This window comes from Periophthalmus magnuspinnatus, chromosome 20 (assembly GCF_009829125.3).
Source record: "Periophthalmus magnuspinnatus isolate fPerMag1 chromosome 20, fPerMag1.2.pri, whole genome shotgun sequence".
NCBI lineage: Eukaryota > Metazoa > Chordata > Actinopteri > Gobiiformes > Gobiidae > Periophthalmus > Periophthalmus magnuspinnatus.
Window position 1 is genome coordinate 12,695,298 of NC_047145.1, and position 13,410 is coordinate 12,708,707.

At 36.6% G+C, this 13,410-nt stretch overlaps 1 protein-coding gene across 1 annotated transcript in view; it reads right to left on the reverse strand.

Moving 5' to 3' along the window:
- Positions 1–2,057: 2,057 nt before the first annotated feature.
- reck (reversion-inducing-cysteine-rich protein with kazal motifs) overlaps positions 2,058–13,410 on the reverse strand; it is a 37,520-nt gene continuing 26,167 nt past the window's right edge. Inside the window, exons 21-22 of the mRNA XM_033985454.2 lie at positions 4,663–7,070; positions 2,058–4,629 (exon numbers count right to left, since the gene is read on the reverse strand). Coding sequence (XP_033841345.1) covers positions 6,849–7,070 — 222 coding nt within the window. The 3' untranslated portion in view covers positions 2,058–4,629; positions 4,663–6,848. The remainder of the gene's footprint in view (positions 4,630–4,662; positions 7,071–13,410) is intronic.

Consider the following 13,410-nt stretch of genomic DNA (forward strand, 5'->3'; position numbering starts at 1 on the left):
CAAAGCAAATGCATAAAAGATCAGAACATCTCCTGTGACGCAGACTATGCACCATCCTCGCATACATATTATAGGCTAATATACATATGGGATTGAAGCTATGGGGGGCTGTGAATTTATCAAAGAGTTCAAAGGGGACATGTTATGGAATATTGACATTTATTAGCTTTGTACCATGACAACGGTATTCCCTCACAATATGCATACATGTATTTTGATTGATTCATGCATCTTTGAGTAGTCCTGTATTCTGCATGTGAGACTTGAGTCATCTAAATATTGCAGTTTCATTTACCTTCTATCCCCGCCCACTCGTTTAAAGAAAAAAAAAATCCCAGCCGTACACGTTGGACTCAGAAATGTCACGTTGCCATCATGTTGCCAAATCTGCTGCTTGCTTTCGGGAAATTTCACTATGAATCAGTTCTGGGGTTTTGAACAGGAAGTCAATGAACCATTTTATAGATCAATATTGTGAATTACAATGAAGTAAATTAAAATAACAATCTATGAATATTAACGTTCACTAAATAGGCTATCCCAAAAAGCATGTCTTTTTTGTAGAATGCATAAAGTAACTAAGTAGGCTAGGATAACCAATTTATGTTGTTACTCTGTAGTATCAAATCTAAATGTATGTACATAATCGTCTGCTGGCTTCCCCATTGGTCCACAAACTTGGCTACAGTATCTGCAGCTTAATTGCAGTTGGCAGTGAATACTTTGAATAATTGGCTTTCACTACTGCATTGGTTACAAGTTAATGAGGCATTTAATTAGCCTTTATAATATTATTAAACCAAATAATAAGTTGCCTTTTTGGTGGGACTGTAGCCTTCATTTTTCATGTAGCCTAAATAAAATAAAAAATAGTTTTTCTATTCAAAATGAGTCTGCGCTGTGCTGTCTGCATCCAATTATAAAGCATTTTTATCCTTCGCAAACCAGGAAGTAAGGCTGCTGCACTGTTAAGTATTTCCGTAATTACAAAACTCAGCTCTGGCACTGAATGTTGTGAAGAGCACTTACAAACTCATTGTGGTGAATAATTAGGATGCTAGGAATGCATTAGGAATACATTTGGACCACTGCAAAGTTAAACAGTTCTTTTAAGACTGGAAAAATCACCCTACTGTGACCTCTTCAATACTACAACTGTGTTTATCACGGAGGAAAGAGCTCATACTTACATTCAAATTGTGACAGTGAACACCTCGCACTGGTCATACTGCCCCCTACAGGACGCCACATCGAATTAGTGCTGTTACTCATAGTGACAAAGACCACTGATTGGCTACAACAGAATACCAACACAACTAGCTGAATACTACAACTGCTATTGCTATTAGACTATTATTCACATTCATATCACCAAAACTGGCCTAGACTATAAACAGGAAATATCCAGCGCTTTTCTTTCAAAGATCATTTTTTTAAATGGTATTTTTGGTATTTTATTATTAAGTTTTAAAAAAGGTATCCACTCGAGAGAAGGACAGAAATCTTCAGGTGACGCAAAACGCTCTTAAACACTTAACCCGGATTCTGATTTGAAAAAGGACGGTGTAATGTCACAGTATCAGTGACTCATCAGCGTGCATGTGACAAACCGCTCTGGATATAAACTTATCAATATTAAATGATGTGGGCCAGATTCTGTTCAGTCACTGTCAGATCTGGTTCATGTTGTGTGTGTGTGATCAGAAAGGCAGATGAAGAGTAAAAGAAAACAAGATTTGATCGGCAAAATGGCATTTTGAACATGACCTGGAAGAATCACTCCAAATACAACTTCGGGTGGGTAAATGATGAGGGGAAACAACTAGAACATGGTTAAAAGTTCTGAAAAGTGAATTTTGCATAGTAGGTCTGCTTTAAAATTGAGAACCACCACTTTTTAGACAATTAAGTTAGTTAAATGTAACGTGTAGATAAATGTAAATAACAATAAAGAACATTTTATAGGGACTCTCCTTATATTTTTACATTTATTCCATCCCCACAACAAAAGTGGTCACTCCACCTTGACTTTTATTTATTTATTTATTGGCCTTTTTTTTTGGCAAAACACAACAATAACATTCTTGTTTTTATTGAAAGAAATATGCACCTTTTATATTGATTTCTATACATTTAAGGCACTTGCATATAATCTGTAACCAATAAGCATGCTAATCCTAGTTTTGTATTTAGATGTAGAAGATGTGAAAATTTTAAACATTTGTGACTAAATGGGACCATGGAAGACAAGACAACGTGGCCATCCAGACTACAATTCAAACACAAAATATCTGTCACACAAATTAAAAACAAATGTAAATACTTCATAAACATTTTAGACATACTTATGTTTGCTATAGCATGCACAATACTTCTCATATTGCAGTATATTAAATTGCTGGCTCCAAAGTGTCGTAAAATTAATAGTGTTTCTTGTTTGTTTGGTTAAAAATGAGGTTATAAATATTTGTTGTAATTTGGTTGCAAATTACTTAATTATTTGTCTGTCTGCTGAAATATGTCTTTTAGGCCTGAGCGAGTTTCCATAGTAACCATTATGGAAGAAATATAACTCAAATTTGAAACCAATTTAATTATCATGTTTGCTACCCAAAACAACCGATGTGAATAATAATGTTTCAGAAATAATCTGTCAAAAACACAAACATTTCTGGACTTAAAGATACACTAGGTAACTTTTCTGGTTAGGGGTTCATCACTTGCTTGTCTCCATGGCATTAAATGTATCTTTCTAACATGTACTGAATTTTTATAACTTGAAAAACTTGCACTCTTGCTGTGAGCGAGGTCTCTTCACCACATAGAATAACAACAATATCTCTATAGAGGCAAGCAGGTGGTAGACCGTCACAGGAAAGTTACATAATGTACCTTTAATCATAGAAAAGTTGTCTACACATGGAACCGTTCATACTCCACTATCCTGACATGCCCTTACTGTACCTCTTAAAACCACTTTGTATCTTCATAATGGAATGTCACCATATATTTCCAATGATTCGTTCAACCAATATATACATGCAAACACACGCTACATAAGACACAATATTATAAATTATTCATAAACATTTAAATGATAAAGTGTGTACATAGTCATATAGTAATATCTAATCTTAAAAATACACAGACGTAAAGCTGGAGTAGGCAATTTGTGGTTGATGCTGTGACTATAAATAATCAGTTTGTACAATTCATTTTCAAACCTTTTACAAAAATGCAATATAAAATCTAAAAAATACTAGAAGATAAACCTCTATTGCCCATTTCAACTTTAAAAACACAATTGTGACCAGAGCTTTTCCACACACTAATACTGGTTCGGTCTCTTCCACATTGGTGCAACTGCTAAAAGGCACAAAGACAAAGTGATGGAAGAGTTGCTGGTTCAAATCCTGATGAGGACGTGTGAAAATACTACAGAGCTTCAATATAGAGTATAAAAACACAATGTAAACAAAAAAAGAAATTGCTGTGAGTTGAAATACTGTTGGAGCTGCAGCTGCCTGTGCAGTAACACTGATACATAAGTACATTCACAACTCTCAAATTGTCATGCATTAAAAGCTATTTCAACCTGGCACAGAGGCATTCAAAGTCATAATTAGGGCTGCATATATCGCACAATTATGGTTATGGCAATGTCAGATAACACAATGTTTATATCGTAGACCAAGACTGAATGCAATTTCACATTTGTCCAGTTTGGTCCTGGTTTGAACTTGGATTAGTCCGAAAGAAGACATGGTTTGGTCCTGTATAGCAGTGTTTCCCAGCCAGGGGTGAAGGGGATAAATTTGGCATACATTTTATTGTACTAGTAAACAGATTTATAATTACTTAAGAAATACCTGTACCGTTAACATGGGGTATTCAGAATGTGAGGTAACACTTAGGGCAGGGGTGTCCAAACTTTTTGCAAAAAGGGCCAGATTTGGTGATGTGAAAATGTTGGGGTGAAGAGTGAAACTGAGATCTGGACTGTAGTAAATAAACCAGGTCTGGCTTAAAAGACTGTTTTTGATGTGCAAAGTGTCATGCAGGTGAGAGTCAGTTAGACTAGTCCTCGCACAGTTTTTGTTAAAGTTCATAACCAAGAATGTCTTCTCACACAAATATGTCGAACCAAACTCAGCATTTTCTTAGCAAAGGTGTGAATTTCTTTAAACCTGTCTTTATCCAGTTGGTGATAAAACTCAGCGAGTTTGAACATATGTATTTTACACTGATCAACAGTGCTGATGGGCCACACATAATTATTTTTATTCCAGAGGCTGTGGGCCAGTGGAAATTTGTACATGGGCCGCAATTGGCCCCCGGGCCGGACTTTGGGTATGCCTGACTTAGGGGGTACTCCAGACAGAAAAGGTTGGGAACCACTGCTGTATAGTGTAGATTTAGTTCTGTCTTAGTCCCATTTTAGTCCCAATTTTGATATGGTGTGTGTACAAGTGTCTAACTTCTAAATACATCAGATATCGGCTTCCAAATCGGTTCAGGCGATATCCTGGTTGAATTATAATTTGATGTAATAAGACTATTTACTGGTCGTAGTTGGCCCAGAAAGTCTTATAAGATTTGAATTTTTATTTATACAAAGTTGTTAAGAAGCTATGTGAGAAATAAATAACAGCTACATAACACATGGATCAGTTCTGTGTTATTTAATTTTTTTGTTAAAAGGAATTAAATGCTGTTTTTTTTTTGCAATAGAATCGGTTGATATCGGATATTGGCAGATGCTAAAAAATGGAATTGGAATCAGCATTGGAACTGAAAAAGTTGGATCGATGCATCCTTGGGAAATTTAAAGATGTACTGTAACTTTTCTGATGTAGGGTCCTCCACCTTCTTGTCCTCATAGAACTTTTATTGCTTTGCTGGAGTTAGATACGTTTAAAGCCATACTGCAGAATATTCCAGGCAGCAATAGCATCCTCATGGAGACAAGGAAGAGGCAGACCCGCCATCCTAAAAGTAGTGGACCTTTGAGCATTTGCTATTTTCTCATAAATTAACTAAGCTTACTGTTAAAAAGTACATGAAAATATTGGAATACTGTTATATACACACTACATAGTTATCAAATATGATATCATGCAGCCCTAAAACAAATATACAGACATTTATCAACAAATATATTGCATTTTGCTTGACTTCATATAAGATGGTCATTTCCAGAGAAAAAAGAGAGAATGACCACCGCTGATTGTCCTTCAAAAGTTCAGATGGCTTTAGTTTTACAAAAGTACACTGGAACTCTCCCTTTAGTGTTCCTCATACTGGCCGCGATCAGGGTCCAACACTGCAGAGGTGGAGGTTCAATGCTAGGGCCAAACACTGCGTATCTGTCACATAACTATGACATAAATGTGCATTCAGGTAAAGTGGACAGGTCCTGCTCTGGCCTCATGGTGGCGCTGTAGCTTCAAATTGTGCGTATTAACTTGCTAGTTTCTGTTAGCTTTACCGTTACAGCAAAACTCTGGGCTCCGAATGTTGTGAAAAGTGCTCATAAAGTCATTGTGGTGAATAATTCCGATGCTTAATACACTATCTGTCCGGTTTTGTTTCATATAAAAAGGATCAGAAATGACTAAAATACTGACCAAAACAGGCTAAAGTTGATTTAGTTTTGTTATATTATTCAGTCCATATGGTATACCTTTTTAAATCTAGTAATAAGACTTGTATTTTATCCTGTACACTGTAGTTTACAATGAATGCCTATTATGTTAGCATTAAACTGCCAACGCACATTCCAGGTTTGTGAAAAGTTGTTCCCTGGCAGTGGCAATACATTTTTGGATTATTGATTGATTATTTTGATCTCTATCTCCTACTGCTGCTGTTGCTTTGTTTGGATGAGAGGGTAACAGCTGGTCCCCTCCCCTCCAGGTGTTTATGTAAAGAATACCCTCTATGTATCCCCGGGCATCTGCTCTACCAAAGTGACCTAAAATTAACCAGATAGTATTTTTGGAGCGCACACCAGAAGCTAGGCACTGTACACTAGCCTTCATTTGAATAGAATACTGATATGGCATTAGCTTCAGATTGCTACAACGCAGAAGGCACCATAGGAATGATTGTCAAGAGCTGAGAGAGAGAGACCAGAAGACATGGCATGCTAGGTCATCCTGTTTCTCTCTACTAACATGGGGCTGGTCAAATGCACTGCAAGGAACAGCTTAATTAAACTGAGTAGTTTTGACTTCAGTGTTTTATAACATAATTTTAAACATTCTGATTTGATGAAAATTTCAGGCTAAATTATGTGCAAGTGAAGTAAAGTTGTTGTATTTTCCAAGTGCAAATTTCCCTCTTTACTAAATATTTTAAAACATTTTAGCATAAGTCAAAAATATAAGACAATTAAAGGTGCACTATGTAACTTTTCTGGTTGGGTAGTCCACCACCTGCTTGGCTCCATAAGATGTCATTGCTTTGCCTGGGATGTTCCACAGCAAGGCATTAAACTTATCTTGGAATTCAGTTACACATGTTATCATAGCTAAAAACATACCCCAAAATATGCATTTTTACTAGATTACTAAATTTAATCCCACACTGTTTGACATTCCAGTGAAAGCAATAATATCTCTGTGGAAACAAGCAAGTGGCAGACCCTCAACCTGAAACGTTCCAAAATGTAACTTTAACTGAATATATTTAAGCAAGTCAAAACTACTCAAATTAAGATGGAATTTCAATGTATGTATAATAATTCCTTTTTTTGCAGTGCATGTATTTGTCTCGCTCTCTTAACCTAAACAGGACAGAGGCTGGATTCATTTCAAAGCTTAATTGAGGAAACAAAATGGCAGATGCTAGAGAATGTGGAGGTTGGGAGCAGCAGCCAGGAGCAGTCCCAGCAGCACACCCAGGCCGGGGTTCAGAGGGTGGCCCGCGGTCCCAGAAGAGGACAGGATCCAGGAGGTCTGAAGTTGTGAGGACAGGAATGCGGACAGGGGGACGTGGGACATCAGGGTGGGGCTGGAGTAGTTTATCAGGGAGTCGATCTTCTCCGCTTCTTTGCTGCATGCCTCCACCTGGACAAAAGACAGCGCAAGCAGAGGTGGGTGAAATAGCCAGAATTGTGTTCAGGTTTGGGTAGGTAAGAATATTCTATTTATTAAAGATAAGTGAAAGTGAAAAGTTATGGAAAAATAGTCAAAAAATTTTATTGAGCCTGTTGAAATTACTATTGAGAGACTATTATTTGCACTTATGACTAAAAACTTTAAATGTATAATATTTAGTTTGGGTTGACCACCAGACTAAAGGAAAAATATAGCACTTTATTTGGACACTTTAATTCAAAGACGGCACTGTGCAAAATGTGAGTACACACAGCTCTCTTTATAGGTTTGTGGTGAAAATTTCAAGCCCTTAAATTCAACAGTCTAAATTCACAGTGTGAAATTCACAGTGAAAAATTTCACAGTAAGGATCCAAGGTGCCAAGACATGAGCAATCGATAATGTCTGACTGAGGAGGACAGACACACTCTGAATTTAGACAGTTGAATTTGAGGGCTTGATAATGTATGTGCTAAATATTTAGAAGGGCCATTTTTTTTACTTATTTGAAAACACATTAAAAATGCATACTTAAAAATTCTGCTACTGAAATTCAGAATAAAAACTATTTATATCAACCCTGTCTTGATATTAGAAGTTTCAATCCCATTTTAACATTGCAGGAGATGCTGAGACATTTTTAAAGATATAAGTTTAATTCACAGATCACTATGTCCCGGGTCATCAAACCCACAAATGCTACACTGGGTCCATCCAGATCCGACCATTTTTGCAAAAGTCACATGGATTTTTATACTTTCAAAGTGTCCACTTTGTTGTTTGTTATGACCACACTCTAAGGCTTCTTTTAACAACTATGATATGTCTTGATGAGTCTGCATCACTTTGGAGTCCGTCGGATAAAAACCCTAGATCAAGTTTATTAAAGTACATTAGCTAGAGCTTAGATTTTAGATTTTAGACACCTTTTAGGCACCTCAGTTTGAAGTCCATCCAATAAAAATCCTAGGACAAGTTTGTTAAAGTACAAGGGCTAGATTTTGGACAATCTTCATATGTTGATTCAAAGTTTTTTTCAGTTAAACAATATATGTACAAAATTTCATTGGATTACAACAAGCAATGTTTTGTCACTTCCATCGATGTTTTTGAGGCATGACTGTGCAAATGTGCATGTAGATAGGATGTGGCCTTCATTGTCTTTTTAGTTCAGAATGATATAAAGAGGCTGTGTACCAAATTTTATTTGTCTACACCAAACTAAATTCTTCAAGCACATTTTAACTTTGCAGGGGGCGCTGGAGAGCCACTTACAAGTCAGATACAGGTTTAATTCACATATCATTATGTCCAGATTATCAAAACACACAAAAAAGCTTATTATGACCACACCCTGAGACTTATGTAAATGTGATGATGTTATGTATGGGGCGTCATAGAGCCATCTTAAAAGATAGAGCCCTCATTTACATGTCATTACGTGCAGCTCAGAAATGTGCACATGCTCTTCATTGGGTCCATTCAAATCCGGCAATGTTTATGAAAGACACAATTTAAAAAAATTTTTTCCCAAACACTGACATTTTGTTGAAAAATCACTATGACCACACCCCACATTTTAATTGAAAGTGAATTAATAAGCTTTTATTGCACATAGGTTTTGTCTCTGAAGTTTGAAGTGTTTTTGATGAAAACTGTTGCAGATGTCCAAAGATTATGATGAGTGATTTTGTCAGTCCCGGGTTTGATCAAATATGGCTGAGGCCTGTAGGGTTTAGGGCGGGGCCATAATTTCATTTTTTACACGTCCTAACATGACCTATTTTTTGATGCTGTTTCATTTGTCTACGGTGACATTTTTCGGGCCGGGCTCCCATTGGGCCAATGTAAATCGATTTTTGAGGTGCCGCTACAGAGCCGTCTTTCATTATTTTTTTCTCTGGGTGTTCACTTAAAATTAGAGTTCACTGAACTCAAAATTTTTATACCATTTAATTGTTTATACATTATTGTTTAGTGCCTGATTTTTGCCATTTTCCTCAAAATTGTACAAATGCAATAGGGCTCTTGCATGAGGCGGGCGAATATTATTATTCAAATAGGAGTATGTAAACTATCCATACAAGCACACATTTTTCAAAAACCTACTGAATGTCATTGAGTGGAATAGTTTCAGTTTAACTTGTGTTACAAAGAAATAAAGCTCCTGTGTATGACAGCTCTGCACTCTGTGGGAACAAAACACATTACTCAGGCTGGCCAGAGTGGAGTTGACCTTCACAATCTGTTCACACTGTATTCTCCTATAGCATATACAGTGTAGTGGAGCTAAATGAGACTCAAAGTTCACTGAGACTAGTACCATCAATACGTATTTAAAAATGTTGGCATGCCAGCTTTGTTGTAGCCCTCTTGCCTCATAGCAATAAGGCCTCAAGTTCGATTCTCAGACGAGATGAGTTGTCTGTGCAGAGTTTGCATGTTCTCACTGTGTCTCCAATTTTCCCATCAGCCTAAACGATGCGCAGACTGATCCTCTAGTTATGTATTACAGAACAAGAATTCAACAAAATGAGGCTGATTAAAGGTGCATTATGGAACTTTTTTCAGCCCCCTATTTGTCTCCATGGAGATTGCTTTGCCTGGAACGTTCAAAGTTAAACTTATCTATCTCCATAGTGACAAGCAGGCGACACCACAAGGGCAAGTTACAGGTCAGATCTGTGGAGAGGTGACCCCACTCACAGTAAGAAGTAAGAATGCATGCTTTTCAATGTACATTTTAACAATAAAAACACATGTAATGAAATGTATGGAAGATTAAATTAATTGAAGAAGATGGAAAACTTTAATGCCATACTGTGCAACAATTCAGGCAAAACAGAAAAGTTACATAGTGCACCTTTAAAGGGCATGTGCCTGCTTTTTTTCCATGTAATTCTGCAAAATCGGTCTTACCCCGGTACAGATATATTGTATAATCAACTTTTGAGGTCAAATTAAGTCTGCTGTGTACTGTCTGCATCTAATAAAGCATTTTTTTGTCTGATAATCAGGAAGTGTACGTTACCATTCTAGTTGTTACTTTACCATGATGGCAAAACTCCAACTAATTTGGATGGTCGGATGCATAAGATAAGTGAGGAATAACTTAGGACTGTTGCAAACCATTTAAAATGAACTAGATGTGTTTTTCACGTTTTTTAAGAAAAGCGTCAGGTACTGTGACTTCAAGTACAGGCCAGAAGAATAGACATTTTTTGCATGGGTACTATAATCTTATTTAATTCCTTCCGCAGTGCTTTATATCTTTGGACACCTCTATCTTTTGCACGATCCAAAAATGTCAAAAAAGTTATTTGTAAACCATAATCCCAACTGTCTATAAATAAAATACACCAAAAAATAAATTCTGTGATTTGACAAAGCCGGTGGAGACTCGTTATGTCCAGAGCTGCAGATGAGAGGAGTTCATTTGGTCCGAACAGAAAGTGAACGGTTGCTTGGAAACAGCTGAAGCCCCTCCCTCCTGCAGGCGAGTGTCTGTAGTAGACTTTATGGGTACTTTCAGAAGCATGTTTGTCAGAGGATGTTTTCATAAACTCTTTGAGCACACCACGTTTTCAGTTTTGTATCTTTGATTTTGCTCCTCGTCTGGTTCTTCAAACGACTTTATGGATTTCTACATCTTTAATGGTGTAAACAATTTCAGAGGGATATGTCAAACATTGGTGCAAAAGACATTTTGATCGGGTTTTATGAAATGTGCATCTATGAATATTGTGCCTACTGCAATCACTATATGAAAACACTGTTAGCAAGAGCTGAAATGTATTATATATATTTTAGGCCTGTCACAATAACACATTTTGAAGTGTAATATTCAAATTGAAGTATGCAATTGACATAACAACCCTAAAGTAACCCCCAACAATAATCAAAATGAGCAAACAAACTGCAATAAATAGCAGAAAACACTGTTGTAGTAGTTTGTATCTATCATGGGTCATAAAAATGATTTATTCAAACCTCTACATCTCAACTCTGCTCACAGAACAAGACAAAAGGTTCCTCACTAGTACAAAGAAAAAGTAAATACTGACCCCCAAAAATGAGTAACATAATCTGAATGATAAGTCGATATAGTAATTATTGTGACAGGCCTAACATATTGTATCACATTGACTTTTTGAGCATGTAAGCTTGGTCTACATTCGTACCCAAAAATATACCTGGATTATATAAGTATAGTTATAGTTATTAGGCGCAGAGCTTAAAGTGCATATGAAACTTTGGAACACACATTTCACTAAAAGTTGCATTGTATTTAAGATTTTACTAAAATGTTACTTTTCCATAGTTTTACCATTTTGGTGAAGTTTTTCATATTATTTTCCTGGACATGGGCAGTACCGTACAGACATTTATAGGCATGAAATTCTCTATTAATTTGGCTACCCAAAGTTATGTCAATTCAAGCATTTTACCACATAGAAATGCGCGGTAAAGCCAATCCCCATATTAAAGTATAGAAAATGTTTATTTGATAATATTGTATTGATAGTATTTTATGTGGTCTCCTCATCAGTAATATGTAAAAGAGTTTGGTGGTCACTAGATGCTTAACAGAAGCAGAAGTTCAGAAATCTTAAGTTATAGTTACGCACTAGTTATACACTATGGCTATGAACACACCTAAATGTTATCGATGGGTACCAGCCAAAACTGTTCCACAGTGTGGCATTAAATTAGTTTATCTTGCATATTTACATGTGTTTTTTTGTGCATGCATTCTTTCTGTGAGTGAGGTCTGTGTCTTTCTGTGAGATCTGACCTGTAACTTGGCCTCCAGCAAGATGAATAAGTTTAATGCCATACTGTGTGGAACATTCTAGGCAAAGAAATGACAACTTCAGATAAGCAAGTGGTGGAGCCTCACCCAGATAAGTTACATAGTAAACATTTAAATCAATAAAAGTATTTAAGCCATAGTGAAATCCAATATCAAATCCTCATCCACCTCTAAGTAGTTTTCATTAGTGCACTTGTTGGCAGTAGAAAAGTTCAAAGGTGAGTCGGCAGATGTGTCCACCCCCTCACTGCAAACATCCCATTGAATATTCATGCTGTACTTCTCCAAACAAACAGCCAACTCTGCCATAGTCTGAATGTGATCTATAGACACAAGCTGTGAGTAATGTGTCCTCCACTCATGCTTTTCAATGCCTTTTTAATTGGCTCCCAACACAAGGTTTTTCATACGACTGGCCTGGACTGGACTGCCAGGCAAAAGAGATGTTGTGGGGCTCAGGGCAACATCTTGAACACAACATTGAAAATGTGCAGGATTAATAAAGATGAAGCTAGCAGAAAATTCAAACCAGAAGATGTATTCTGTGACCTTGTATAAACCCGTCTTTCAATGTCGGCGAATCCAAGCATCCTGTATCCCCTCTTAACCAATCACCTTTCAAGTGAATCAAAATGCCTTCTATCTCCCTTAGTTATTTGTGCTAAATTTTCATACCATCAGCCTTGTCAGTCTATACATCTCCAACTTGTAACCTGTTCTTTCAATGTCAGCCAATCTAAGCTTCCTGTTTTCTCAACCAATCACCTTTCAAGTGATTCTTACCTTAGTTCTTCATGCTAAATTTTCATACCATCAGCCTGCTCAGTCTATACAGCTCCTTCTCTGCATCACCAGTGTCAAGGTTCAAGAAGACATCTTTTTTATAATATTGTTCCTTCATTGCATTGGTGACATCTTTCCCCATCTAAGGGTAACCGTTTTGCATAAATTAAAGGAAAGATATGCTAAATTAATTTTGAGCTTTTACATTGTTATATTGTTGTTATCTCATCAAAAACATAAATACACTAATAATTTGCTACATTCACGTTTGTTTCATGAACCCAAAGTCATCTTCTCTGAGCACCCAAAAATTCTCTTCTTGCCTGTTGCCCAGATTGTTGCATCTTAGGTAAAAATCTGAACTTCTCCTGCACAGTGTTTAAGCCCATAAACCATCACCAGACTCATCCTGTGGTCAAATTGTGTTCACTCATGGCTCTATTAGCATCGCACCTTCCTAATGGCTTTATTTGTTTATTTTCTCATTGTTAATTCCTGTTGCTGACAGCAGCCTAAATGCTTCATTGGAAATGGAGGGGTAGTTTATAAAGTATGTTTACCAAATATAGACATTATTTAAAATTTGAAAATGTGAAATACTTATCCCAAGGTGACCAAAATCATGATTAGAAGGGAATTAGAGTCACAAAAATGCATATGTATTCTTTAAGTTTTGTACTGGGACTTGCAGATTTGGCTTTTGTGTATTTTTAC